General features: G+C 36.8%; 1 protein-coding gene across 4 annotated transcripts in view; it reads left to right on the top strand.

Annotated features, from left to right (window-relative positions):
• spega (striated muscle enriched protein kinase a) overlaps positions 1 to 26,066 on the top strand; it is a 142,113-nt gene extending 116,047 nt beyond the window's left edge. For all 4 annotated transcript variants that reach the window (XM_088607387.1, XM_088607390.1, XM_088607388.1 and 1 more), the window contains 13 exons: positions 271 to 339; positions 787 to 3,490; positions 3,798 to 3,947; positions 5,292 to 5,408; positions 9,072 to 9,239; positions 10,658 to 10,780; positions 11,870 to 12,034; positions 15,111 to 15,756; positions 16,474 to 16,713; positions 17,730 to 17,953; positions 19,312 to 19,387; positions 19,913 to 20,062; positions 20,853 to 26,066. In XM_088607387.1, the coding sequence (XP_088463513.1) occupies positions 271 to 339; positions 787 to 3,490; positions 3,798 to 3,947; positions 5,292 to 5,408; positions 9,072 to 9,239; positions 10,658 to 10,780; positions 11,870 to 12,034; positions 15,111 to 15,756; positions 16,474 to 16,713; positions 17,730 to 17,953; positions 19,312 to 19,387; positions 19,913 to 20,062; positions 20,853 to 21,069 (5,049 nt within the window). In that variant the 3' untranslated portion in view covers positions 21,070 to 26,066. The remainder of the gene's footprint in view (positions 1 to 270; positions 340 to 786; positions 3,491 to 3,797; positions 3,948 to 5,291; positions 5,409 to 9,071; positions 9,240 to 10,657; positions 10,781 to 11,869; positions 12,035 to 15,110; positions 15,757 to 16,473; positions 16,714 to 17,729; positions 17,954 to 19,311; positions 19,388 to 19,912; positions 20,063 to 20,852) is intronic.
• The last annotated feature ends 1,628 nt before the right edge of the window (positions 26,067 to 27,694 follow it).

Below are 27,694 nucleotides of genomic sequence, written 5' to 3'. Positions count from 1 at the left end.
ATTCACCTTGGGAGACTCATGGTCCATCATCATAACCATTGCTGTCTTTGTAGCTTAAATTTCCACATTTTCACCTGTAAAAACTAATTTATCATGTGCATATAAATCTTAAATTGTTAGCCTCTCTTACTGTGCCTTTATATTTTTAAATCCAAATGTGTGGCATAATGAAATAATGCTGTAGCACTTCATCATAAATGAAATCAAGTTCATTCTTTTTTTATTACAGAGCCCTCATTCTTTCAAATAATGAGTTTTCTTCTTTCTTAGATTTTGGCAAAGGGGAAGAGCATTAGCACAGAACCACTAAAGCTCTTCTTGTCCCGAAGAAAGTGGCAGGTAAGGAAGCCAAATGTGAGGTGGCAAAAATGAGCCTTTATGGTTGTTTTGTTTTAAAATTGTTTTATTTCTCATCCAATTTAGATTCTTCATACTACTTTAAATGCTTGTCTCAAATTTATTACTTTAGCTTAAGCACAGTTACAGTAACTTTCTGGAGAAAAGCTCAGACCTATACTATATATGCAGTAAAACATTCAGAAAAGAAGAAGACATTCTGTTGGCAAATAACAAAATATTCATATTGCATTGTCTTATTTAACCTTTTATTTTTGGTTGTGTGGATTTTCAGAAATGGTTCTCACAAAAAGATGCAAGTACTATGGAGGCAGAAAAAGTTTTAATCTTTTGGAGTATTCAATGATTTTCTTTTTGCATGACCACTTGTCTTTCATGCTTATTAAATTTCAATAAGTAAATAAGTAAAGTCACTAATATATTTTGCAGAGATCACTTATCAACTATAAATCAAAGATGGTGATGCGGTCCATTCCGGAGCTACTAGATGACTCTTCCAGCCACATCTCTATCGCTGTTCCCAGGCACCTCAAAGAAGGATCCCCTCCACCCTCATCATCCTCAGATTCTGATGATATTGATGAGCTTCCTTTCATTCCTATGCCTCTTGCCTTGGAGTTCTCAGGCTCCAGGATGTCACTCAATGAGATTCCGACAGATGAAGAAATGGTGAGCAGGCCAAATGGCACCTTGGAAGGGGTAGGGCTAGACACCAACGAAGCAGTTCCTATGGAGTGTGAATCAGCAGGCGGTGGGAAGGAAGGGGGAGAATCTGCAGGAAGAGGCCGGAGTAGAAAGAGAACCACAACACAAGAAGAAGACCAGAGATCTTCAGATGAGGAAAGTTCAGAGGTGACTAAGAGGCCAGAGCAGCCAAAGAGACCCTTGCGCAAGGGTTCAAGTGTGGAGTCAGACAAAGCAAAAGGAGCCTCCAAAAGAGGAGAACTGCGGAGAGGTAGTTCAGCTGACAGTGCATTACTACTCCATATTAAACCAGAAGATGGCTCTTCAGAGGAACAAGCTAATGAATCCAAGAAAAGGCTCAAAAAGGCTGTATCAATGGAGTTGCCCAGGAGAAGTCCTAGTCCAGGGACTCTGGATGAACGTCGTAAATTGAGCCAAGAAGATTATGCTTTGAAATTAGAACTCATGAGGCAGAGACTTCTAAGAGGAGGGTCTGTGGACAGCAAGATGAGTGGCCTAAGGGGTCCTTTATTGGAGACATTGGGAATTGGTGGGGATGATACCCAAAAGCGCTCTGCTTCTCTAGAGCGCTACGCTCGCCCTCCCCGTGCAGGCCCAGTTCCCCCACTTGCAAGAGCTGCATCGAGTGACACACCAAGAGAGGAATCATCAGATGCCAAGGTGCTGCGCAAAAGTGCATCTTTCAGCCAGGGGGATAGTGAACCCATTCCCCTCCATAGGCGATCTGGAGCTCCTTTAGAGATACCCTTGGCTCAGATAGAAGGACGGAGATTACAGGAGTGCATATCTATGTCAGCACTAACTGAGCAAGTAAAGTTGGATTCTCGCCCAGCCACACCTAAGGAGATCTCCTCAAAACCACCAACCCCAGATTTAGAAAAACATGAGGAGGTGAGGTCTGGTGGGGGTGAGAAGGAGTGCACAGAGAAGAAGGAAGATGGGCCCTTAGACAGTAAAACTGAGTCCATAGTCAGTACAAGTGACTCAGCTGAGAAAGTTTGCAAACTTGAGGAAGTTAATGCAGATGAGGAAAAAACAGTGAGTGTGTCAGAAGAGGGTAACATTGATGAGAGAAAGAAAGAAGCCACTTTCCCAAAGAAGGAAATGAGCATGTCAGAAGAAGAGATGAAGGAGCCTGAGAAGGTGGGGGAGAGTAAGGTTCAATCTATTACAAAGCCTCCTGAGATAAAAGTTGAAGTGAAAAGTCAAAAACCAGAAGAAGAAAAAGTTTCTGCTTTTGAGCCAGATACAAAGAAGTCCAAAGAGGAGAAAGTAAAAACAGAAGAGAAACAGAAACCACCAGAGATAACTATTACCAGTTCCATTACAGTAACACCTGTAGTCATACCCACAAAGTCAACAGAAAATGGTATTCAAGCATCATCCTCTCCGACCACTCATGTTTCTTTTGCACTCCCAAGCCCCCGACCTTCTGCCTATGCTGACACTATACAGACTATTGTAGTTCCCACTCGAGAGACTGTTACCCTTGAAACTAAGCCAGAATCTTCATCAGCTGCACATCCAGCTGTCTTTTCTAGAGTAGCATCCACTGAACAACCTGGCAAAGAGCCTAGCCCACCCAAAGTTCTGAAAAAGCCTTCTCCACCACGAGAACCATCACCTAGGCATATCATTGAAGACATTGCCTCTGAAGAAGTCTTTGAGGCAAAATTCAAGAAGCGTGAATCATCTCTGACTCGTGGGCTACGGCTTCTCACAAGGTCAAAGTCTGAAGAGAAGTCGCTTGTCCTGCCTCCTACATCAGGAGAGGAAGTCTATCGGCCAGGACCCAGCGGCGCACCCTTGGAATTTATTAAGCCTGAGGAACCAAAGAAGCTAGAAGAGAGGGCCAGATCTGTGCAAGATCTCAGGGAAGCAGAGAAAGACAGCAGCTTCATGAGGAGACTCTCTTTACGCCTGAAGAGGACTCCATCAACTGAAAGAAAGGAAATTAAACCAAAAGAAGAAAGTCCTGCACCTGAGCCTTCAGCTCCAAGAAGAAGGCTCTCTTGGACTCTGACACGCAGCAGCTCTAGGGAGAAAAAGGAGGTCGAGATGGTGAGATTGGATGCAGGAGCAGACAATGAGGCTCCCCGGGAACAAGAAATAAAAGAGCAAAAGAAGCCTAATGAGTCACCTGTCCTGACCATGCGTAGGAAGATTGAGTCCACAGTTGCTGGTATATCAATGAGAATCCGCAGTCAATCTGAGGAAAGAAAGGATGAGAAGAAGCAAGAGGGGAAGGAAGCCAAACAGGAGAAGAGGACACCCTTGCTCTCTCTGTTGCGTAGATCAAGCTCGGAAGGGACTAACCTGAGGAGGCTGGGGGTTCCACAGAACCAGTTGGCAACTCAGTCTCCGTCTGCTCCTTCCACTGAGTCATTGGAATCTAATGCAAGCATCCAGTCAGAAGCAGCCATCAAAAGTAAGGCACTCCTTTAGTTTTATCTAGACTGTATATCACCAATATAATAATAGTTTAATCTATGAACACTTTTCAACAAGCCCATGCCTTTTACTTTGCACTTAGAAGATACTAAGGTATCTTATAAATAAAAATGATTATACTACTTACAAATGTACAATTGCAGATAAAAATTGTATTTATCATAAACCTTTCTCTCCTTATACAAACATAAAAGGATTATATGTGTTTACCTTTTGTTTACCTCATTGTTTATTATTCCATTTGATATTTTGAATCAGTTGTTGAAATGCACTATCTTCCTAAGGTTCTGAGAGTGATCGCAAGTCACGCTGGGACAGGTGGGGCTTGTCGAGAGGCAGGAGAGACAAAGTGGCTTCTCAGCCTGACATCCCTTCAGCCATTGCCAGAGAGAATGGTTCTCTTCATCTACGGCAGTATTCACGCCTTGCCTCTGGTATAGTTACAATTGACTGATTCTCCTGAAAGTTATTTATTTTCATGACTTTTGTGCATAGATCTTTATTGGAACCTTTATTTACAATAACTTGTAACTTTTTTTGTAATGAAATTTCTTCAAGTCTGAAATTACAGCCATATTATATAGTATTCTCAGTTAGTTTGCTTTGGAATCTTTTAAGTTAATGAGACATAATTTAATGGGATCATGAATGCTTATTGAAGGTTGATTCTACATAACACAACAGCCAAGCAGGCATGAGAAGACAACAGAAGATCATTATGACAGTTACATAATGTGTATAACTGTTATAAGTAAAGTTGCTCTTACTTTTTGTGTTACAATAATAAATATTACTAGCATATTTAAATTAAAACCCAAAAGAAAAGAACTTAAAAAGTGTAAAATTCCTTCTAATCTTCCTGTTAGCAGAAATGTTATTGTTTTGATCTTGTGCCATTAGCAGCATTTAAATCTCCTTAAATAAACACATAATTGTGCTCCAGTCCAAAAGTCCAGATCAAATTATAATGAACCCACCCTTCATGCTTTAAATTAAGGATAAGACTTTTTTCAATAAAAGAATCTGGACACCACAGTTTTCTCCTAATTTTGATACTTTGTGGAAGAGATTTTTCTTTTTAATTTGACCAAAGAATGTTCTTGTCTTTTTGAAGAATTCTACTTCTGACATTAAGCCTTTAAGATTATTTTCCTTAGTCTTGTATTACTTTATATATATTTTTAATTAATACTTAACTGAATCCTCATTGTCTCTTAATGTTGAAATATATATATATATCTGTCTGTAGAACCTAATAATTTTGTTTTCACTATGAAGTATATAGACATATATTCTTCTTTTGGTAATTATTTCATGAAGTGAATAATACCGTTTCATAATTAGTTACAATTACATGAAGTTGAAAATTTTAAATTTAAATTGCCAATTCATGTTGAAGATTCTTTTTGCATTTTACTGAAACCTAATTTCATTGCCATAGTTTCTGATTTCTAAGAGCCTTTTGGGGTTTTTATATTTAAAAAATGCATTGGTGAACATCATGTTCTATATTTCTAATGAAAACTATTTTTCTCAGTTCTATTTAACTATCATCTCATTTACATAGGGTATGAATACCAAAACTGTACAATGACATTGGAAATCCTTGAACTCAACTGGGAAAATATGCAGACATTAGATTTCTGGCTACTTTGTCTTTCATTTTTTGCATTGTGTAGTTTTCACTGTGTCATATTCATATGGATATTTCCCTACGGTTGTATGTTCCCTTTCTTTCTGCACTTCCACAACTCTTGCTGTTCCTCTGCCCTCCTCAGATTTCCCCCCTGTGTTTCACATCAAACTGCGGGACCATGTGCTTCTGGAGGGAGATCCCATCACACTCTGCTGTCTCCCAGCTGGGAGTCCCAGTCCACATATCATGTGGATGAAAGGTAAGGTTTGGCTCAGCCCTACTTCCTTAAAGCCTTATCTTTACAGTGTAAATCAGGTCTTATGAAATCATCCTTATAACTTTTACATTTTAAAACACAATATTTGAGTGATGAAAAATATTTAATGAGTGAACAATGGCTTATATCTGATTGCAACTGTGCTTTGATTTTAAAGTCATTAGTGTCATCTTTGTATTAACTTTTGTCCCATGTAGCTCAGACGGGTGAATACATTTTGATGAAATTGTTTTACAAAATACATTTTTGCTTAAACAATTGTAAATATAGTTTAAGAATTTTTTTTTAGTTGATAAAGTTTGAAGAAAAAATAAAATTTGCCATAAAGCAGAGCTCCCTTTTTAATACGGTTAGATTACAATGACATTACACCAATTGTATAATCAAATCATACATAAATAAGAGCAAGATAAATGCAATATAAAGAAGCTTTTCTTTCAACTTGTAAACTATTACAAGTATCAAATATTATTATAATAATCTTATCTTGTATTGTACCTATACTGAGTTTAATCATAACCACTAGTTTATTTCTGATCCACTGTCTTGTGGATAGAGGAAGGTCCTCAAAGGCTAAGGGAGACAACAGAAAACAAGCTTGTGCACACACTTTAAGGAGGCAGCCAATCCATCGCACTTGGGCATGGGGCTAACTACCCCATCCTGTAAAAAGTAACAGTTACAAAACCAAAACCAAGCCTCCAAAACTGACCGGATACTAGGAATCAACCAAAGCAAGGAAAAGGATATGATCTTTGGATAGGGACCTGGAATGTTCTGTCTATATAGAGCGGGGGCTCTTAGGAGCTTAGTAAATGAGCTAGACAAGTACAACGTAGGAATAACGGCACTACAGGAGATTAGATGGAGAGGTACCGTTATAGTAAAATGCAAAGACTTTACACTTTTCTATAGCAGTAGTAAGACCAATATGCTTGGTACTAGCTTTGCGGTCTGCAAAGAGTACAGTTATCGCCTATAGAGCCAGCAATGAACGCCTCTGCACTTTACGTCTCAAGACCAGGATGTTTAATGTAACATTGATATGCGTGCATGCCCCTACAGAAGAAGCAGAAGATGAAGAAAAAGAGAGCTTCTATAATGACCCCAAGGCAGCATATGATGAAGCTCCAAGCTCCACATCATGATGTTAAGACCATCCTTGGAAATATGAACTCCAAAGTCAGTGTATGGACCCACCATAGGGAAAGAGAGGTTGCATGAAGAGACCAATGATAATGGATTTAGGCTCATCAGTTTTGCAATGAGCAAAGGAATGACCATAAGTAGCACATAGTTCCTACATAAGTGCATCCACAAGGTGATGTGGAGGTCACCTGATGGAGCTACACAGAACCAGATTGATCATGTGCTGATCGACACAAGGCATGGATCTGACACACTGGACATCCGAAGCTATTGTGGGACCGACATCTATTCGGACCACTTTTTGGTTAAGGTAAAATACCTACAACGAATGTCCATCTTAAAGATGAAAAGAGGAAGCAAGAACCAAAAGTACAATGGGCAAATACTGGCAAGAGATCTGACAAGAGCTGAAGAATATAAGAAAAGGGTGAAAGACCATCTTAATGAAGAACGAAAAAAGATACAAAACTCTAGTATCAAAGAGGAATGGGGTGTAATTAAGAGAACGGTCCTGTGCGCATCTGAGGAGGTAATAGGGCTTCAAGTATTCAATACGAGAGACGCCTGGTTTGATGACGAGTGTAGGGTGGCAATCGCAATAAAAAAAACAAGAAAGAAAATGCTACAAAGACCTATGAGAACAAGCACGGCTGAGTTCTCCAGAAAATGCACATTAGCCAAGAGGTTATGCAGACATAGGAAGAGAGAATGGCAAAATCGAAAGTTACAGGAAATTGAGGAGTTATACCATAACAAAGAGATGAGACAAGTGTACCAGAAGATAAAGGAAAATAAAAATGGTTTCCAACCAAGACCAGCCATTTGTGTGGACAAAGAATGAAACTTGAACAGTGATGAAAGATACTAGAGCGATAGGCAGAGTACTTTGAAGAACTGTTGAATGACACCGCCGAGATGGATGAAACAGTAGAAGAGGAAGCAGATGAAGATACCATTGAGAGAGAATCTGAAGCTGGACCCCCACCTATTTTCTTTGAAGTCAAGAAAACATAATGTGCATGAAGAATAATAAAGCGCCAGTGGAAGATGAAAAAATCGCTGAGATGCTGAAGTATGGCGGAGAAGAACTGGCAGACACCCTATATGGGTGGAAGAAAATATGCCGGACAAATGGAGCATTACCCTTGTTTGCCCCATTCACAAAAAGGGGTCAAAACTAGTCTGCTCGAACTACCGCGGGATCTCCCTGCTGAACGTTGCATAAAAGGTTTTTTCAAAAGTACTAGCCAGTCGCTTAGAAGCCCAAGCTGAACAAGGCCTTGGAGACTACCAGTGTGGATTTCATGTATCCAGTCAACAACAGATCATAAATTCACTATCAGATGCATCTTAGAGAAGTGCTATGAATATAACATTGAAGTCCATCAACTATTTGTAGATTACAAGCAAGCGTATGATAGTGTTGATAGAGCATACTTGTACCAGACGCTAGGACAGCTAGGAGTAGTGCAGAAGTTGATCAGGCTAGTAAAGATGACCATGACCAAAACAAGTGGTAAGGTGAAGGTGCAGATTTGTTGGGTAGGAGCGTCCGAACACTTAAAGAAAACTTTATCCAGCTGGAAGAAACATTGACAAGGCCTTGGCTGGTAAAGAAAGATCCTCCGAAAGATCTATGTGCCACTTCAGAAAGGAGGAGGGTGGTGAATAAGAACCAACATCAAGCTCTATGAGCTGTATGAGGATCCCCAATAACTGCGGAGGTAAGAGCGGCACAACTACGCTGGCTTGGACATCTAGAGCGGACAGACGATACTAGAGGGTTACAGATAGTCTTTCGTCAAAAACCAGAAGGAAGGCAGCTTCAAGTCGTCCCCGCAAAAGATGGATGGATGATGTTGAAGAAGACCTCAGAAAGTTGAGAGTGAGAGGATGGCGAAGACTCAGGAGGAGCTGAGATGTGTGGAGGAGAGTGGAGGAAGAGGCCAGGGCTCTACAAGGGCCATAGCGTCATGGTGTTAGGTTACTAGTTTATTTCTGCATACTATGCTTACCCAGCAGTCAGTGTTGTGTTCGTGTGATACAGAACATACAGTATTGCTGTGTTTCATGCCTATTGACTCTCTTTCATCTCCTGTCTACTAGATTTACTCAGATTTACTTAGAAACTATGCAGTGTCCAACTACACATCACTCTGACCTCCAGAACAACTGAAGGACAACAGACCTATTTTTATTCCTCTGATTTCCTTACTATCCTTATTATCTTCAGTGTTGATTCAGATTTCAGATGATGAAGGTATTATGAAGAACTACAGAATGATTAACTCTTATGAAGGCAGCTCTGCCGGTGCTCTGCTGACTTCAAATATCAGTGAAGTTTTTGTTTTTTTGTTAATGTTTGAGGGCTTTTTAATACTTTTAAAAACACTTATATTTAATGGATACAGCCTCCAGCATTTTTATAACTTTTTTAAGTTCCATCCAATGTCACAGGGACATCCAATGTACAGTGGTTCTCTTTCTGGTTCCCAGACAAGAAGCCAGTGGTGCCAGACTCCAGAATGAACATTGTCTCATGTCCCGATGGCCGACAACTCCTCATGATCCTCAAAGCTAACAAGAAGGATGCAGGCCTCTATGAATGTGTAGCTACCAACCCACTTGCCTCAGCCACGAGCTCCTGCACTCTCTCCTTGGCTAGTGAGTAAATTCAATAAGTTGGGGACATTCCTTTGTGAAAAAAAGTATGTTCGTCTGTTTGTTCTCAATACAAAATGTGTCATCTAGTGATCATAACTGTGGGATGCAGTGGTGGTGGTGGGGAGGTTGTTGGCCTTGAAAACAGATTTATTTAAATTATTGATCATAGTAACTTTGCTAGTGTTTGTCTAGGCATTTTTGTCTGACAGTGCACACCATGAGTATTAATTTGAAAGACAGTGATCATATCCAGGACAGTGAATTACAGCTGCAACACATTCCCGTAGCAGACAAGGTGATTTGTAAATTGCAATATCAATAACTTGTCTAGTGAAGCTAGACCTCTGGATTACTCATGATATTCCTAAGTGACATAATATTAATGCATATTAAAGAGCCTTTCAAATACTTTCAAATCATATCTTGCATGCTTACAATGCTACTCTTTATTGAAGCTTTATTTGTTACTCAAAGCCACTTTTTATTGAATATTTAAAGGACTATGAGCCATGATGCATTTCATATGACATTATTTTTTGTAATCAGGAATGCTTGAGATGTTTTGGTGTGTTAGAATTTCAAATACATTATTAAACAAAATATAGAATTTAGAAGCATGGATTTTGTTTGTGCGTCCCTTAACCCTGACATCAGCTAGTCTGCAGGCTAGTGTTCTAACACCTATTAGGATATCATATAATGAGGCCTGGGAAGAGGCAGAATGGCAAGAGCTAATTTCTGATTGACAGTATACTGCCTTTTCTCGTGGGCCTGGATTAAATTCCTAGGGTACTATTTGCATGGAGTTTGTATGTTCTCTCCTGTGTTCACATGGATTTCCTTCTGGTGCTCTGGTTTCCACCAGCAGCCCAGAGACATACTGGCAGGTTAATTCATTTCTGGGAAAACTGTCCCCGGTGTGAGTGTGTTTGAGATTGTGCCTGTGTGAACCCTGCGATGAACTGCCGTCCTTTGGAGGGTCTATGCTGTTTTGCACCCTTTGCTTTCTGGGATAGGCTGCAGCTCCTCCACAATCTTGTATTAGAGAAAGCAGTTAGAAAATGGATGGATAGATGTTCATCTAAACTTAAGATATATAAACCTAGTATTTTCATTTGCTTCTTGAAGTGTTTTTAATTTAATATTATTTAAAATAACAATTAAAAATGGAAAAATAAAGCAGGGCTTTTCATTAGAAACCCTTTTATCTGTATAAAAGGCACTTCCAAGTAGTTTTACAATTCTGTCCTCTGATTTGTGTTTCATTACACTTTTAACTTGATCATGAACTTTATACATAATGCAAGTTTCATTGCTATTGCTATGTTCTTTCATCTCTTCAGAGATACTATGGTCTAAGGGTTTTTGAAAATTGTTGTCTAATCAACTATGTGTGACCTGCTGCTCTTTTTGCTTAGGACTTCCTAATCGTCCTGGGACTCCTGAGATTCCCCAGCGATACAAGAACACAGCATTGGTGCTTTGGAAGCCTTCAGACACATATGCACCATGCACTTACACACTGGAAAGAAAGACTGAAGGTAGCTGTAATAAAAACCTTACATACAGTACCTTTAACTAAAGCAGGGATGTCATACCCATTTGTAGGAAAGCCTAATGTCATCTGTTTTTTTTCACACAAACTCTGAGTTCCATAGTGGAACTAATGTTTCAGTTGTCAGCTGTAAAAGAAACAATCCACACATGTCTACATCAGAAAATAATAATGTTATTCATTGTTTAATTGTCAACTCAAACTGGAACAAAAGCAACAAGGCCTTCTAGGAATTGAATTTGACACCCCTGAACTAAAGCCTGGGACAAAATATAGATTTCATTTAAAAAACAAAATAAGATAAAAAGCTTTGTTTCCTTGATGATTATAACTGGATAAGCATTCAAATACTACCTATCTATTGAATTGTCAAGGTAAATGTACCTTGTGCAGCTATTTAATTAACCCACATAATGTAATGCGTAATTTCAGATCTCCTGTAGAAGGCACTTATGGTCTAAACTCATGAAGAAACAATGATAATAATAATAATAATGTCCTCCGGTTTAATACATGTACTAATTTGTAAGCTTGTTGATGGATTTAGTCAGTATAAAGATACTGTTGTGCCCACACAGTGTTGGAGAATTCTATTCTTAAGTACAGACAAAAGCCAGGGCTGTTTATTACTGTAAGTAATAAATGTACCCATCAACCCCACCTCGTGGTTATAAGGCAGTATAGTAAATCTGGTTAAGCTACAAGATGGAGTTAGTTTCCCTCTTTAACAAAATTCAAAACCAGGAACTTAACAATTTTGATAAGGTCAAACTAGAAATGGGTCAAAACATATATAGAAAGTATATATTTAGGGGAAGGCATAGAACAATCAACAAAAAAACACTAAACCTGACTAAATATTCTTTATCCATGAGGGCTACATTTTCTCCCTTTTAATATCTGCATTAAAACTTCTCCTCCTATTATTTTTTTTATATTTAAAGTACATCCAAAAAAAGAAATGTACAAATGTTGTGCTAGAGGTGTTCTGTTGTGATACTGTATATAGTGAAAGAAGTCATCTGTAGACAACATCTAACATAATTTAATGCTGTCCTCCTTCCATTTTGATCAGGTGAATCGGACTGGCTCATTGTTGCCTCTGGGATACCTGACTGTTACTACAATGTTACAGACTTGCCAACAGGTGGCACATTTAAGTTCAGAGTGGCCTGTGTCAATAAGGCAGGACAAGGACCTTACAGTAACTTCTCTGAGAAAGTATCCCTCGACAGTCAAGGTAAATAAATAATATAAAACAACTTAAACAATGAAGAAATTAAGTGAATTTCAATTATCTGATTAATTTGCTACTTTTACATTTTTAGTTTAGGATATTTCTTCATAAAAGTAAAAAACATCTCAGAAATTGGGACTTATTAAATCTAAAATACCTCCAGATTGTTAAAACCTGCTGACAAATTGGAATGTTAAAATTATTTTATTTTCAGTTACAGAATAAGTTGCTCTAAACCTGATCAGAAAGATCTGTATTTAAGTTAGTCTGGATGCATTTTTCTGCATTAAGGTTGATTATATCAGACCAGCTTAATTCCAATCTTTAACTAAGCAAAGCAGGGCTCTAGTGTGTTGTTTTAAATTTATTCCAAAACAAAGCATTCATAATGCAGACAGGCCTCCTTTACAACTTCATTATTTACTTTCTATTTAAAAGTATTGAAATGTACTGTCAGATGTGTCAGATAAATCCAATGGAAAAGATCAACTTTTTGTCACACCTTATAAATCTTACTCCAGAATAAGTGCTGTTTTGTCAAATGTATGGGATGCAAAGATTCATAGTATGATATATAACACTCACTCTCCTTTTAGTTTATCATTTGTTCTATCATTGCACAATATTTGCTCATTCATATGGAGATTTAATATTTCTGTAATTCAGGTTTGATTGACTGCATTTGTAGTGAACCTGAAATTATTTTGAAACTACTGTACTACGTACTCAGTAGGCACCTTTCCAATAGTCTGGGAAGGTACAAAACCACCTTTGTAAAAAGACACACAAATTAAACAGCAGTCAAAAGATTTAATGTACCTATGTAATGTAAACGAGAACAAAAACAATCAGATTACCCTCAAGTGCATAAAACACAACTGTTATTTTAAAACACATTAAAAAACAGAATTTAATTCTGAAATATAAATATTTTGAAAACAACAATAAAACTGGAAATGTATTAGCCCATAGATTGTGTAGTGTGAAATAGTGTCTCATTTTAGCAGTATTATATTTAATGGATTGCCAGATATTGAAAAGAAATAATAGTTTTTAAAAAATGATTAATCTCTCTACACATCAACCCATATATCAACCCATAAGCAACAACTATTCTAAGGTTTTACACTTGTCAATTAGTCCTACTCTTTCCAAAACTAATGTGCAAAGAATAACCTACATTTCTTAAGTACAAGTAAATTTTAGATAGTATTGGGAAACATATTATTCATTATGCTAAGAAGTCTCCCTTTCTCACCACTGCAATTCTATTGGATGCAAAGAAGGCATTTGACCAGTCAGAATGGTCATACTTATTTAAAGTATCATATAAATTTGGTATGATCTGAACTTACTACTGTACATTAATATATAACACATTAATAACTAGAGATGCATAATACATAAGGGGTTTTCTCCTTTCACCATTGTTGTTTGATTTGGAGTCATTGCATGATTAATTGGGGATAATCTATGTACTGTACCATTGGAATAGCAGCCCAATATAGCAGAATATTTTGGTAGTTTCTCTGGCTTTAAATTCCAAGGGGAAAATCTAAAAAAATAACTTTAAATTGTCAATGTAATGAAGCGGCTTTTGCAGGTATACTGTATCGCCTTTCAATATGACCAAACTTTACAAAAACATAAACAATAAAAAGAGGGGCTCTGAAGTGCTCTCTGTGGTAGAACAGACATCCTCAAGATGAATAGTTTACCTAGAATCTCCTTTGGCTTTCTTCCATTTCACTGCCTTTCCATTGTAGCTTTTTTAAAGAACTTACTAAATACGTTTTTATGGATCAGAAAGCAAATGAATATAAGCTATCTTTTAAAATAAGCATATATACTGTATAAAGTAGTTCAGGTGGGTAGCTGCGTCAGCATGCATAGTCTGCATAGGAACAAGTTCCTATGTAATATTGCAATGTAGTATTTATACAGTATAGGAACAAGTTACAGGTTTATTCCATGCTGAAAAGAGAAGAGATAAAACACGACGTTTTGGCTGTGAAGCCTTCTTCAGGTGTGAAGAAGGCTTCACACACACCTGAAGAAGGCTTCACAGCCAAAACGTCTTGTTTTATCTCTTCTCTTTTCAGCATGGAATAAACCTGTAACTTGTTCCTATACTGTATAAATACTACATTGCAATATTACATTATATTTAATTCTAGATACTGGAAACTGTGTCATGGAATGATCCATACAAGATGCTGGTGGAAGGTTATGGAATTGGAAGCCCTTAATGAGATTAACTGAGAACTCTCATGGGAAGGTTTATGATTCTTTTCAAAATGTAGAAATTAGAATTAGCATTTGAAAATCAGTGCAATCTTAACACACAGTACCTTTGTGGAACAGCTATACATTTTTTATAAAAGGTAGGCTTTTAAAGCATATGCACTAAATTGGGAATCAAAAGGCATTCATCAATGAAAATGTTTTTTTTTTATTACGACAAAAGCTTACCATTTCAATGCTTAAAGTCGAAATAAAGTTGGGAAAAAGATTTCCTCATATCTTCAGACAAAATTGCAGTTACCAAGGTACAGGACAAAAAGGGAGTCTGGATTATCAAACACAGAAATGTAATCCATGGACTTTGTTCGGGAAACTAATGAAATAACAGGAATAGTCTGACATTTGTGAGGGGAACCTTGACCAGCAACTTAATTTATTTGATTGAAAAACTATGTGGAATTATGAAACCAATGAAAAACAAACGAATGCATTACAAATTGTTTTTGCAGAGTTGACTCTAATATGAGTCCAATTTGCTATCACAGGAGTTTCACTTTAACCTTAATGAATTCAGTTGTTATTTAATGTTATTACTTAACTTACTGTATGTTTTGTTTTTTTTATCTGGAATTCATATTGCACTTTTAAATGATGTAACTGTGCCTAAACCACCTGTCAGTAAGTCCAGTCATAACAAAACTGTGTGATGCTGTTGTTTGTCTGAGTTGTGTCGTAATACCCTAAAATGAAGAAAAATGCACATTAAAAAAGAAAGGAGTCGGGTTCCCAATTTATAAAATTAAACAATTTATAAGAAATGTTTTTTTTTTCACAGAATCACCTAAAGTTCCTGCACCCACTGCCATCAAACCTGTTCCTTCCACTCCTCCTGCTGTGACACTGCCCCCCATTGTGCCTGCTCCAGTTGAAATTCCCAGAAAAACACCATCTCCTCTTCCCACCAAGCCTCCATCTCCTCTCCCTGCGAAGCTGATAGTCACACAAATAACTTCCTCTGTCACCCCCACCCTCAGCACAGCTAAAACCTCTCTGACAATCGCTGTCACTTCACCATCAACTATGGCTCAACCCATTCCTCAGCCCCCTCAAGCAACACCACATGCTGTCACATCCAAGCCGCCAACCCCAGTAAACCTGACACCATCCGTCACTCCCACCCCTCCTGTCTCCCCACCCCCTTTAGTTTCTCCTCCCCCTGTCATTGGCAAACCCATCTCGCCAGTCCCTATGTATGTTCCAGTCATGCCCACCCACATCCCTCCCTCCCCTGTGTCTTCTCTCTCACCCCCCATGGTGCTTGTGACCAGCCTGAGCCCTGTAGGGGAGGGGCCCGCCACTCCCACACGTATGACCCCCACGGGCCGAATGACACCTTCCACCAAACCTGCAGAGGGTGGTACTACCGCGCTTCGTCAAGGAGTGCCACAGAAACCTTACACATTCATGGATGAAAAAGCCAGGTAACTAGCAAGATACAATTGTGTTACCACAACATTAATCAAAGATGAAACCTGTGTTTTTGTTGTCTTGTTTACATTGTTTGTTATTTCTTTCTCCTATTTGCTCTAAATTACCTTCATGACTTAAAACAAAAATTGATCCTACGTAAGCTTCTAGAGGGTGGTCCGGTGTTGCAGTGGTTAGCATTGCTGCCGCACTGGGGCCCTGGGTCCAATTTCTGGGGTGCTGTCTGACTGGAGTTTGTGTGTTCTCCCTGTGTTTGCATGGGTTTCCTCCTGCAGTCTAAAGTCATATAGGTAGGATGATTGGCTTCTGGAAACATTGGCCCTGGTGTGAGTGAGTGCGTATTTGTGTCTGTGTGGGTGGGCCACCTGAAGCACACCTGCAACCCTGCATTAAAGCAGTTAAAAAGTTGAAGGATGGATAGATAAGCTTCCATGCCAAATCCATTAATTGAAAACTGTTTTGATAAACTCCACATGTTAAATTGTATTTGAAAAATAATATAATGTATCAGTTTTTTAAAAAATAGCTTTTCATATCATTTAAAAAGGATTGTAATAATTTCTGCTTTGTTGACTTTTGAGTAGTGCTTTGATTAATTGGTACAATTGTCATTTTCAATGTCTACAATGCAAAGGAAAAAGCCACAAAAGAAATAAAAGAGACTAATGTGATTTTTAATATGACACGTTTGTCTTTTTTGTGTCTGTCAGGGGCAGATATGGAGTTATTAGAGAATGTAGAGAGAATGCAACAGGCAAACTTTTCATGGCCAAAATTGTTCCGTATGAACCGGAGAGCAAGCAGGCAGTGCTGCAGGAGTATGAGATTCTCAAGTCTTTGCACCATGAGAAGATTATGGCACTGCATGAAGCCTATGTCACTCCAAGATACCTAGTTCTTATCTCTGAGTCCTGCATTGGCAAAGAACTACTCTACAGTCTCATTGACAGGTGAGTCAGACTCTGTGTGCTCAGGTAGATATTTATACATAACAGCTTGTTACAAGGAAGCTATTTGCGTAAAGGAGTATTGATTGTGGTTTAAGATATGATATTTGGCGTGTGGGAGTTCATTTAAGAGAATGTATGTTTTCTTTCTTTATGCTATGTTAAACTGTAGCCTCTTTGCCTGTACACAAACACATGCTTTTTCAAACCCCTTGAAGTCCTGTATAATGAAGATATTGCTTTTGATCACAGCCTTTCTGCTTAAAGTGTTTTTCATACATTTCAAGTAGTATCTGTTGTGAAGAACGTATTAGCAAAAATATTCACGTATTTGTAGGATTCACTGTATGTGTGCTATTTAAATATGAAATTAAAATTTACTCAGATTAATTCTGTCTTTGTACTGTTACAAAGCATACTGTCTGGTCTATTTCATTATCTGCAAAATAACTGTTACAGTTATCTAAATCTCTGTTAACTTATAATGTGGCTAGAATTCACTTTATTTTTAATTCATTTTTAATATTATTTTTAATATTTTGTCATCTTTATCCCAGATTTGAATGTGTATTTTAATTGTTACATTGATTTGAACATGCATCCTATTGACCTCACAACACACAAGATACACAAGACTTTTACATTTGTGAGAAAGGAACAAATAATAGGTTTATTCCATGCTGGAAAAAAGAAGAAAGAGAACACAACGTTTTGGCCGTGGAGCCTTCTTCAGGTGCGAGAACCTTCTTCAGGTGTTTTGCAGCCTACGCATGCTGATGCAGCTACCCACCTGAACTACATTTGTGAGAAAGTCTTGCTTATGTGAAAAAATATCATACTGTAGGAAAATTATCTTGGATTAAAAGAAAGGAACAGTTTACCTGATTTTTATGTAATATTTACAGACTTTAACAATAAAAAATGTGATGCATCCTGTTTCAGCTTTAATTTGTAGACCCATGTGAATCAGATTTAGGATAAGATTTTTCTCAGTGGTGTTTTACATTGTTGTCCCCAAGGTTTCGTTACTCAGAGGATGATGTGGTGGGCTACATTGTTCAGATCCTCCAGGGTCTGGAGTACCTGCACAATCGTCGTATCCTGCACTTGGACATCAAGCCAGATAACATCATTATCACGTACATGAATGTGGTCAAGATCATTGACTTTGGCTGTGCGCAGACCTTTAACCCTCTCTTCCTCAAACAGCTCAGTCAACGCCATGGAACACTGGAGTATATGTGTGAGTCACTCCTCAATTTTTGAGTTTTACTTGGTGCCACGGTTTTGTCAGCTAAACTACAGTGCTGCATTTTGTACTCTGCTTCTTTTCAATTCAATTTTCTGTTCTGGGGCTGTCAGCTTGAATAACTTTTCTGAAAAGCATTGTACTGACGTCCGACGTTTGTTAAAGGCTCTCACACATTCCTTTAAAAGTTTGTATGTTTATACAGTTTTTACATTTCTAATTTTAAACTTCAAATTTGTATCGAAATGTTTATACAATCACAAGATATAAGCATTCTTTAATCTTAAATCACCTTTCTTTATGTGCTCCCATCAACACTCTTCATAAAGTTTTTGCATTTGTTTTCTATGTAGTGATCTGTGGCAGAATAAAAATATATGCATGAGTATCTCTCAGAAGGAGTCCAACATTATGAGCATGTACTGTATATTTCATATCAGTGTTTATCAATGCTACTCCTGGAGTACCCCTTGTCTTCATTTTTATTTCACTGGAGCTTTTTCTTAATTAAGTTTATCAAAATTTTAATTTAATCATTTAATGGATTAATAAATACCGATCTTAAATAAGACATGATTTGACATTAGATGCTAGGTTTCCCAACTCCCATCATTTAGGGTAATTGTTTAAATGACCAGGTGAAATTAAACTTATCAGTGAATATATTGCTAAGAATGATTATTATTAGAGTAGTTTGTACAGTGCCATTCCCACCTAATGTTTCTTTATATCATTAGTTGTTTATGAGTTATGAGTCCTTTAGAAGACAAAAAATTGTTCACTACATTTCTTGGGTATGATCCACATAAATTGTTTATGAAACCAGCATCTGAGTGCAGAAAACAGTTACAGTAAATCAAGCAATTAGCTAAACTAAAGCTTCAATTATCTTAACTGATAAAGAGCTATGTTGGAAGAGAAACAAGATAATATAGGACAATTCCAAGATCAATCTTGGAATATGCTCTTTAACCTGCAAATCTTTGAGGAATGCATACAACCAATATAAAATTACCTACAGCAGCCTGTTATATTGGCTGTTACATTGTAGAATCCTTAGAATTATGAATTCGTGTGCTGCTGTAACCTACTCTCACCTAATTTTTTATTTATCTAATCAGAATGATTAATCTTTTCTACCTTTATAACTTTCTCTGACACTAGTCAAAATGTATCAGCCTTCATATACAGTATCTGCATTCCACCAATGGTCTGATATTTTGTCCTCAATGTTTTGTCCTATTGTCGTTTTTTCTCTCCTCTTGTTTTTCCTCTTTTTGTTTGTTGCCTTCCACATGCTCAACCCCTCCTTCCTCCTTCTGTCCTCTTTCCTCTGTTCTTCCCTCTGAAAGCTCCGGAAATGATTAAAGGGGATGTAGTTGGCCCTCCAGCAGATATCTGGAGTCTAGGAGTCCTGACTTATGTCATGTAAGTATCCCTTGACCACTTATCCATTTTTATAAAAAGAGACAAAAAAACAATGATTTCTCCTTGAATAAAAGATACTTTATCACACGTATCAGAGCACATGCAATGAACACAAATGAAATTGAAAAAATAACAGTGCCACAAAATTCTACAGTAACAAGACCTGAGGCTGTGCTTTACAGAAATGGCATTATTAAAACAATTCAGTTTTCATTGTAAAAATAATTTATCCTGGTTGATAAAAGATATTGATGTTGTGTTTGAAAAAGGATATGTAACATTTTTTCTAAAAAGCTAAAAGGTTAAGAATTTAAATAATTACAAATGAGAGGAGACTTAGCTCACTTGCTTTGAAAAAATAGCTTAGAAAATAACTTTGAAAATATATTATATTGAAGTACTGAATTAAACATAAGCAGCCTTTTTTTATATCTTAAAGTGGTAAAGATTCAAGAAATCAAGAATCAAAAGAAAATTATTCTCTTGTTTTTGCATTGATCACATTATTTTCCCATTCTTTATCAGGCTCAGTGGCAGATTGCCATTCCTTGAAGTTAACCCATTGGAGACGGAGACCAAAATCCAGGCAGCAAAATTTGACCTAACGAAACTGTACCCAAATGTGTCCCAAAGTGCCTCCCTTTTCCTTAAGAAGATCCTGTGTAGTTATCCCTGGTGAGTCAATATTTTTTATTTAAACTCTCTTGATTGGTAAGTTATAGTAGATTTAATGTCAATCAAACTGGAAGTGTTTCCATCCTTCCATTTTCTAACTGATTCATAAAATTCAGGGTCGCTGGGGAGCCAGAGTCTGTCTCACCTAGCAACGGGTGCAATACAGACCATCGCAGGGCAGACAGACACAAACAGAGACACGCAAACAATTTACTTAACCTACCCCAATGTTTTTGGACTTTGGGAAGAAAGAGGAGAACCCGGACAAAACCCACTCAAACATGGATAGAACATACAAACTCCATACAGATAGAACCCCAGGTCGAGAATTGAACCCAGAACTGCGAGGCACCAATGCTAACCACTGCACTATTGTGTTGCCACTGGAAATGTTTCTTTTAAATAAATTCAATATGCATGTGTAGTTGCTGACTATGACTATTTGTATATCTTTTCATATAAACTAGTACAGTCAAACAAATACACAGTGCTGCTTGTACCGGGTCAAATTCAAAAGCTAATTTCATGCAGATGTGTCGGTTTGGTTTGACCCAGAATTTTTTAAAGTGATTTATAAACTGACATCTACAGTATGACTTCAACAGAAAATGGAGACTAAATAAAGTACTGTGAAATAAGTATTCTGGAACAAATGTATGATTTTCATCACAAAGAAACAAGCAAAGATCAGAGACATTGCACCATAAACTTGTGGTGTTTGACTATTAATTTCCCATCATTGTACTGTATGTCTCACAGTCTTATATGCCAATAATGATATACCATTTAGGGCTCGACCAACCATCAAGGACTGTTTTGCCAACTCCTGGCTGCAAGATGCCTATTTGATGAAGCTACGCCGACAGACTCTCACCTTCACCACAACACGGCTCAAGGAGTTCCTGGTGGAGCACCAGCGCAAGAGGTCAGAGGTCGCCACCAAGCACAAGGTCCTCCTGCGTTCATATCAGAGCACCCAACAGCAAGCAGCTCCTGTGACCCAGTGAAAGCAGCCATGCCATCAGCGCCAGAAAGGGGTCAAGTGAGAAGAACAGTCCAGGTTCTACAGAAGGCACAAGTGGCACACACCAGCCTGATGCCCAGATCTAAATGTCTGGTATAATCATCCCAATCTAGCAGGCTGGAAATGACATATTCTCGAGTCTGGCTTTTATCATGCAAAAACCAGCCACAATGACAATAAAACAGGAAAAAACTGAAACACGAAAATGGAATTCAAAACATATACCTCATGGACTGTCCAAAAGGGTGTTGAGTGGTTTGGTGTAAATTGGGAAGAAAATGCAACATTGTACGAAACCCTCTCTCTTTTCTGTAATATTATTCCCAGTATTTCAACAGAGCTTTACTGTTTTTTTTGCATAATAGGACACTTATTTGGGGTATTGAAAAATGAAAAAACAGAGACCTTCCTCTTTATGTTTAGGAATTTTTATCTCTGGTAAGGCTCACATATCTAGAATTTTTTTAAAAACAAATTCTAGATTTAATACTTTTTCCTGAAATGTTCATATCAATATATAATTATTTTATTTTTTTTCCTAGAAGAATCCTAGGAACTTTCTGGAGAATGATGATGCACCTTTTACTGCTGGTCTTTTTAATATCTAAGTAGCATTCTTGTGTTATTGGTACATTTTTAAAGCGGTATTTGATAATTCTGGTAGGTGCTTAAGTGTGATAAACTTTACAATGAGCAGTTGGAAGAAAGTTGTCAGTAAAAGAGAATATCTTTGTAGTGGAAATTGGAGTCATTGGAAATATTTTAATTTTCTGCTTATTTTAAAGTTTTGCCAGTGGAGACAGTTAATTGGAATGTCACGAAACTACCCATCCTGTATCTCTATTGAAGATGTGGGAAAGTGACCATTGTGTAACCTGATGTTAACTTTCTTATTTCCTGTCTTTGACAGTGTACATATGACAAAGCAACATTGTCCGAATCCTATTAAACCACATTTTCTCTTGTACTGTATATAATGGATTCTACCATCAATCGCCACAAGAGAAGAGTCTTGAAAATCTCAAGGGAAGAAAACAACTATTTAAAAATTTCTTTGACACTGAAGTACATCACAGTTATGTCAGAAGGACAATATCAAGAAATCCACTATATTTCATAGTCAGCAGCTGAGTCACAATGTACAGTTAGCGGAAACATTGTTTCTGTGACTTTGTTTAACTGAGGGCTGATTTTTTGCCTTGTGACATTAATTTTAAATTATTTTTTTCTTTAATTGCTGCTTTTACCGTTAACTTCTCTGTACATTAGGTAGGCCTGAAAAGATATGTTTATCTGCCCAAATCACTATCAAATCTTTTTAAATGTTAGTGGAAACTGTTATATCAGAAAGTGGAAACTTTCTGCTGACTAGTTTGTTTACATGGTTTGCAAACGTACATTTAAATCTCAAAGGCGTAAATATTGAACCCAGATAAATGGATGATTGAAAAGAAATGACTTGCCTTGTAATTACATCTTACAATGATACAAATTATATGTATATATACCTGTAGGTCTGTAGAAAAGGCAGCTTTAACTAGTGTGGACCTTTTAAGTTTGTGGTGAGGGGCTGGTCCAACCCATTTTGTACACAAGGCACAAGGAGGCTAATTGACTCAGCCCCTACACATTTTATATCCACACTGTAGGCTGTGAGTTGGGATTGGAAATTTAAATACCAAACTCTCACCTAGTCATTTCTCAGCTTTTAACGCTAGGTCACTCTGCCGTGGCTAAGAGTTTAATCTGTCATGTGATAACCTAGTTTCTGTGTACTGCAAAACAAACAATTCCTGCACTGAAAATGTTAGTATAATGGATGCTGCTAAATCCTTTCCTTGAAGTGCATACTTCCAAAGGCTATGATAATCCAATGCTATATTATGCCTAAGGCACCAAGGCTGAATTGTTCAGTATAACACTGTTTACGGTAGCTTCACACAGAAAAAACTTTATCATGTAAAACCTGAATATTTTTTTTCTGAGTGCAAACAACAGAGATGCTTACAGTTTCTCTGGCATTCATATTCTTCATCTGGAGTTCTTGCTGACACTTCTCTGTCAGTAAGCAAAATACAAGAAGATTTCTAATTAGGATCGTTGTTCACACACCATGAGATATCACGAGAATCCCAAACAATTAAACGTGTCCGTTTACAGCAGTGTATCTAACAAAGAAGGTTTTTTCATCATCATGTGGCTGCCTGTTTTCCAGTTTGCTTATTGTTAGAAATATTTTGTCTGTTTCAAAAGGGAGAATAGCAATGTTGTAACAGACATGACTTTGAAGTAGCAGTACTATTAGTCTACAATGCATACTACCAAAGACTGTAAGATACTGTGTCTGTTTCTGGCATTGACAAACCTTGCAGCTTTTACAATTTACCATTACTGGTAGATTAGATGTAATTTTGCCTGTTAAAGAATTTTTTATTTATAGTGCTTGAAAATCCATTAAAGCATTTCAAGTATCATTAATGTACCTGACCCTTTTCATAAATTTTACTATTTATAAAGGCTGTTATTACATAAGCACAGGTTCAAAGAGAAAACTTTCTTTAATAACAATTAACTTAAGTACAACAACTTGGTGATAAATACTGTAAATATGAGTAGTACTACACTGCTTCTGCGTAACATTATCAGGACAAATGCAGGATTTTAATCTAGTCAATTTCATTAACAGCTGGTGGAAGATTCAACAGTAGCATTTGATATTTGTTTTTAGTTACAAAATGGCAATCTGAATCTCATTTTACAACAGAACCAAACTTCAGCAACATTTGTACAGGAAAATACAATTTACTAAACCTCATAGGAACTACAATTTGTATAATCATTGAAGAGCAATATGGCTCTTTTATATACAGGAGAAGAACTCTGTTATGGTTTCAGAATTGTTTATCTTGTAAAGGTCTGATACTATTCCATTGCCACTATCAGCCACTCCCCTTTTTAATGTTACCTTAACACTGAAAATTAAAATAGTTTATACAGTATTGTCCAAACAAATCCAACAGTAAAACTCTTCCATGGGCAAATAATAATACTGTTAGGTAAGGCTAACTCACATGTTTGCACTGAAATGCCCTACTAATATAAAAATCTTAAATTCAGATCTAGTGTTCTGAATTCAGATCTAATTGTATGACTCTAGAACTTTTATGATTTTGTGGAATTACAAATTTATCTCTGTATGAGTTATTATTATTGTCATCCTTTTATCAGCAAATTTGGTAACCTATTTATTTGCTTTTTGAGAGGGGTGTAAAGATAATTTAGTAATATTAGCATTTAAGTTTTATACAATTCACATTACAAAGTTTACTTACTTGCACAGAGCTACTTTACTTTCACTAATGTGTACAGAATCACCAAGATGTGAATGATCACACTAGTACAGTATATATTCAATGAATGTCAGGCATTGGATTTGTGTTTTCCCTTTCATTTTCCTTTAACATGAAGTGTGAATGGGTTTATTGAACATTTTGTAGGAATTGTTTTGAATTGCATTTTAAGATGTGAAACATAATATCGGGGACAAATGCAAATCTCTTCTGTGTGGCACTTGTTGTATCTGATTTGTCAGGGAAGCTGTTACTGATCACCCTGTTGTCTGAAATTGCTTGTTTTGATTCTTTTTCAAAAAGCAGTATTGCTTAGCTGTAACAAGTTAATTTGAGAAGTAAATACATTCACCATCAACAACTTTTGCTTCCATCTAACATTACCTGCGAGGCTGATTTATGTGAAACCGATATTTCTCAACAAATTTCCCAAATTACAATTAATTGGTAATATAAAGTGGAATATATATATATAGTATTAAACAATAAAACACAGGAACATGTCTGATATAAAGATAATATAGGATGTTTTGTTGGTTTTTTTTCCGCATCTATTTGACTCTTTTCCCATATGTGTGTATTTATATACAGATACTGTATATGTATATACAAGATCTAAAACTGAAATTAGATAAATGTTGAAAAATATGTAACTATAAAGTGCTTGGTTGCAGGGGATTCTAGTACAGCTTAAAATCATCTTTTTGAAGAAAATATTGATTTGTGAATGATGTAATTGGACCTGAATGAGTAATGCCCTTTGTTGTTCAAAGTTCCATAAACCTGGCAGGACTTAACATTAGCACCTGAAGCTGTTTGCCCAATTACACATCCAATACTGAAAGATCAGAGACTTTTTGATGGAAGACTCATATCTATGTAACGAAATGTATTCACGGATGCTATATTGTGTACATTTTGTATCATTTCAAGAAAACAAACACTGTCCTTTAAGCCTCCTTTGGTTGGGAGCAAATAAGAAATTCTATGCTACGCACTCTAATCTGACTCTTTTATATCAAGTGCAGCAGTTACCTTGGCAATTTGCGTGTTCACAGCATGCACCTGGGTAATGGGGTAGTAAGGGCTCGTTCCCAGGAAAGGCAATATATTTTTGTAAAAAGATGACAAAGAAAATCACTCAAAACAGCCTGGAAAGTGATGAATGAAAAGTCAGCTCTATGGCAAATTTAAACAGCAAGCACACTAATATGCCACACATCTCAAAAAAAGAAAGTCAGAGGAAACTCAATATATTTTTTATTTGTTGCTTATCTACTGCAAACATATTTTCTAGGTTAGCATATTCCATATGTTTTGAAGGTCTGATGATCACTGGGCCAGAAGTATTGGACATCCAATGATATGGTTAAGCTTCAATACCTGGGAACGGGCCTTAGCTTATGTTTTAAAACTACTATGAACAAGAGCGTTTCTTTTTGTAAATTCACAGCAGTGACAATCTATTTATCGTAGTTTGTAGATGTTGTTTCTAGTGGTTTGTTAATTTATTTTTCAGGCTCAGTATGACTCTGAAACCTTTACGATTTTGTGGAATTACTAATTTAACTCTGGTGTGGAACCACGGCATGAAAGCTGAGAAAATAAAAATAAAGAGAATATGAATCAATCGTGGTATTTTGTGGATGTACAAAATGTGTGAGTTATGCCTTTATTTTGCTGATTCTTTTGATGATACTAGCATATTTCAAATTGCCATTAGTCTTGGAAACTCATTGTAGTCATCTGCAATAATCTGAAATGCACACAATGACAAGACCACTAAAGTTGCTGCAGAAAGGTAGATTCAGCAAAATATATTGATATTACATATACTTAACATTATTTGTTAAAATACTCATCATTTACAACAGATTCATTAATTTAATTTATTTCAGTAAAGGTGTATATAGTGTACTATAATATTATAAGTGCTTTTTTATTTGAATAGTGATTTTTGTCATTAAGATCATACTTTGTTCATAGTTTAGTTTACATTCAGAATATTTTCCCCACTTTTTTCATATATAAAGACAAAATGATCTGTAGAACACATTTAACAGGTAATGTAAGTGATGTAATGATTAAACCACAATCAAAAATGAAATGACTTTACAGTAATTTAGAGTGAATCTTCTTTCAGGGCACGTGAACAATCTTATTAGCAGTTAATAGAACTGGTAAGTAAGCCTTTGAAGAGCAGGCTAGGCGCCCATTAAATCAAAACCTGTAGGTTAGTTATTGTGTTTCTTGTCATTTTTCACATTTCACTTCTTGTTGATTTCCATAATGGTAGAGGTATTTTCAGCTGAAGTTTTATAATGGTCCAAGGGGCAGATCATCCACAAAGTACAAGTCACCATGCGTAATGGATAAACATGCAATCAATTAAATAATAATATTAATAATAATAATAATTATTATTATTATTATTATAGAGGAACAGTATATCACTCTCTTAACTTTCTTTGATAGATTACGCATTCAAGTGATGATTTAATCACTATTATATTTAATATTTAATTAAATGCTGTTTATTTTGGTTGAGAATCCATGAACCCTAAAGGCTACAACAAAATGTTTGATTTACTGGGTATATCAGAGAATTTAACGCAGCTGTTTAGTTTGTTCAGACAAAACAATACCCTTTAATTGCTACAACATTGCTCATCTTTTGATTTGAAATTGTAATCAAAACAAGTGTACATTCATATCTGTGCAATCACTTACATATAAAGGCATGTAAACAAATTAAATGTGCGTCCCGGGTGAGCAGTTCAAGAGCATGAAAGACTTCAGCACTGGAAAACACAGACAGGTTAGCCCTGAAAACGGGGTGGATATACAGTATGGATGGCATAAAACAGGTGGATGCTGCACATTGGTGGTGGTGAAGGGGAGTCCCCATTACCTGTAAAGCACTTTGAGTGGACTGTCCAGATAAGCGCTATATAAGTGTAAGCAATTATTATTAATTATTATTATTTTATTCAGTACCAGTTGAACTGATTGGCAAAGCAAATTAACTGAAGGAAAAACAAAAAAGAGAAAGGGAAAATACAGTAATGTAACATTACAGAACTAATCAATGCACCTCTATTACGTCATGATCCTAGCCCAAACCAGGCAGTCCTTTTATAAGCCCCACTAGAGTGCACCTGCTTGCCAGTTCACTGGGGAGCACTCACGTTTCACACCATTCCTCCACCCTGAAAGATTAAGTATTTGATTGCACAGCACTGAACTTGCTATTAGTGA

This window comes from Lepisosteus platostomus, chromosome 14 (genome assembly GCF_059453375.1).
Source record: "Lepisosteus platostomus isolate fLepPlt1 chromosome 14, fLepPlt1.hap1, whole genome shotgun sequence".
Taxonomy (NCBI): Eukaryota; Metazoa; Chordata; class Actinopteri; order Semionotiformes; family Lepisosteidae; genus Lepisosteus; species Lepisosteus platostomus.
The sequence above is the reverse complement of the archived record's forward strand: the minus strand, read 5'-3'. Positions and strand labels throughout refer to the sequence as shown.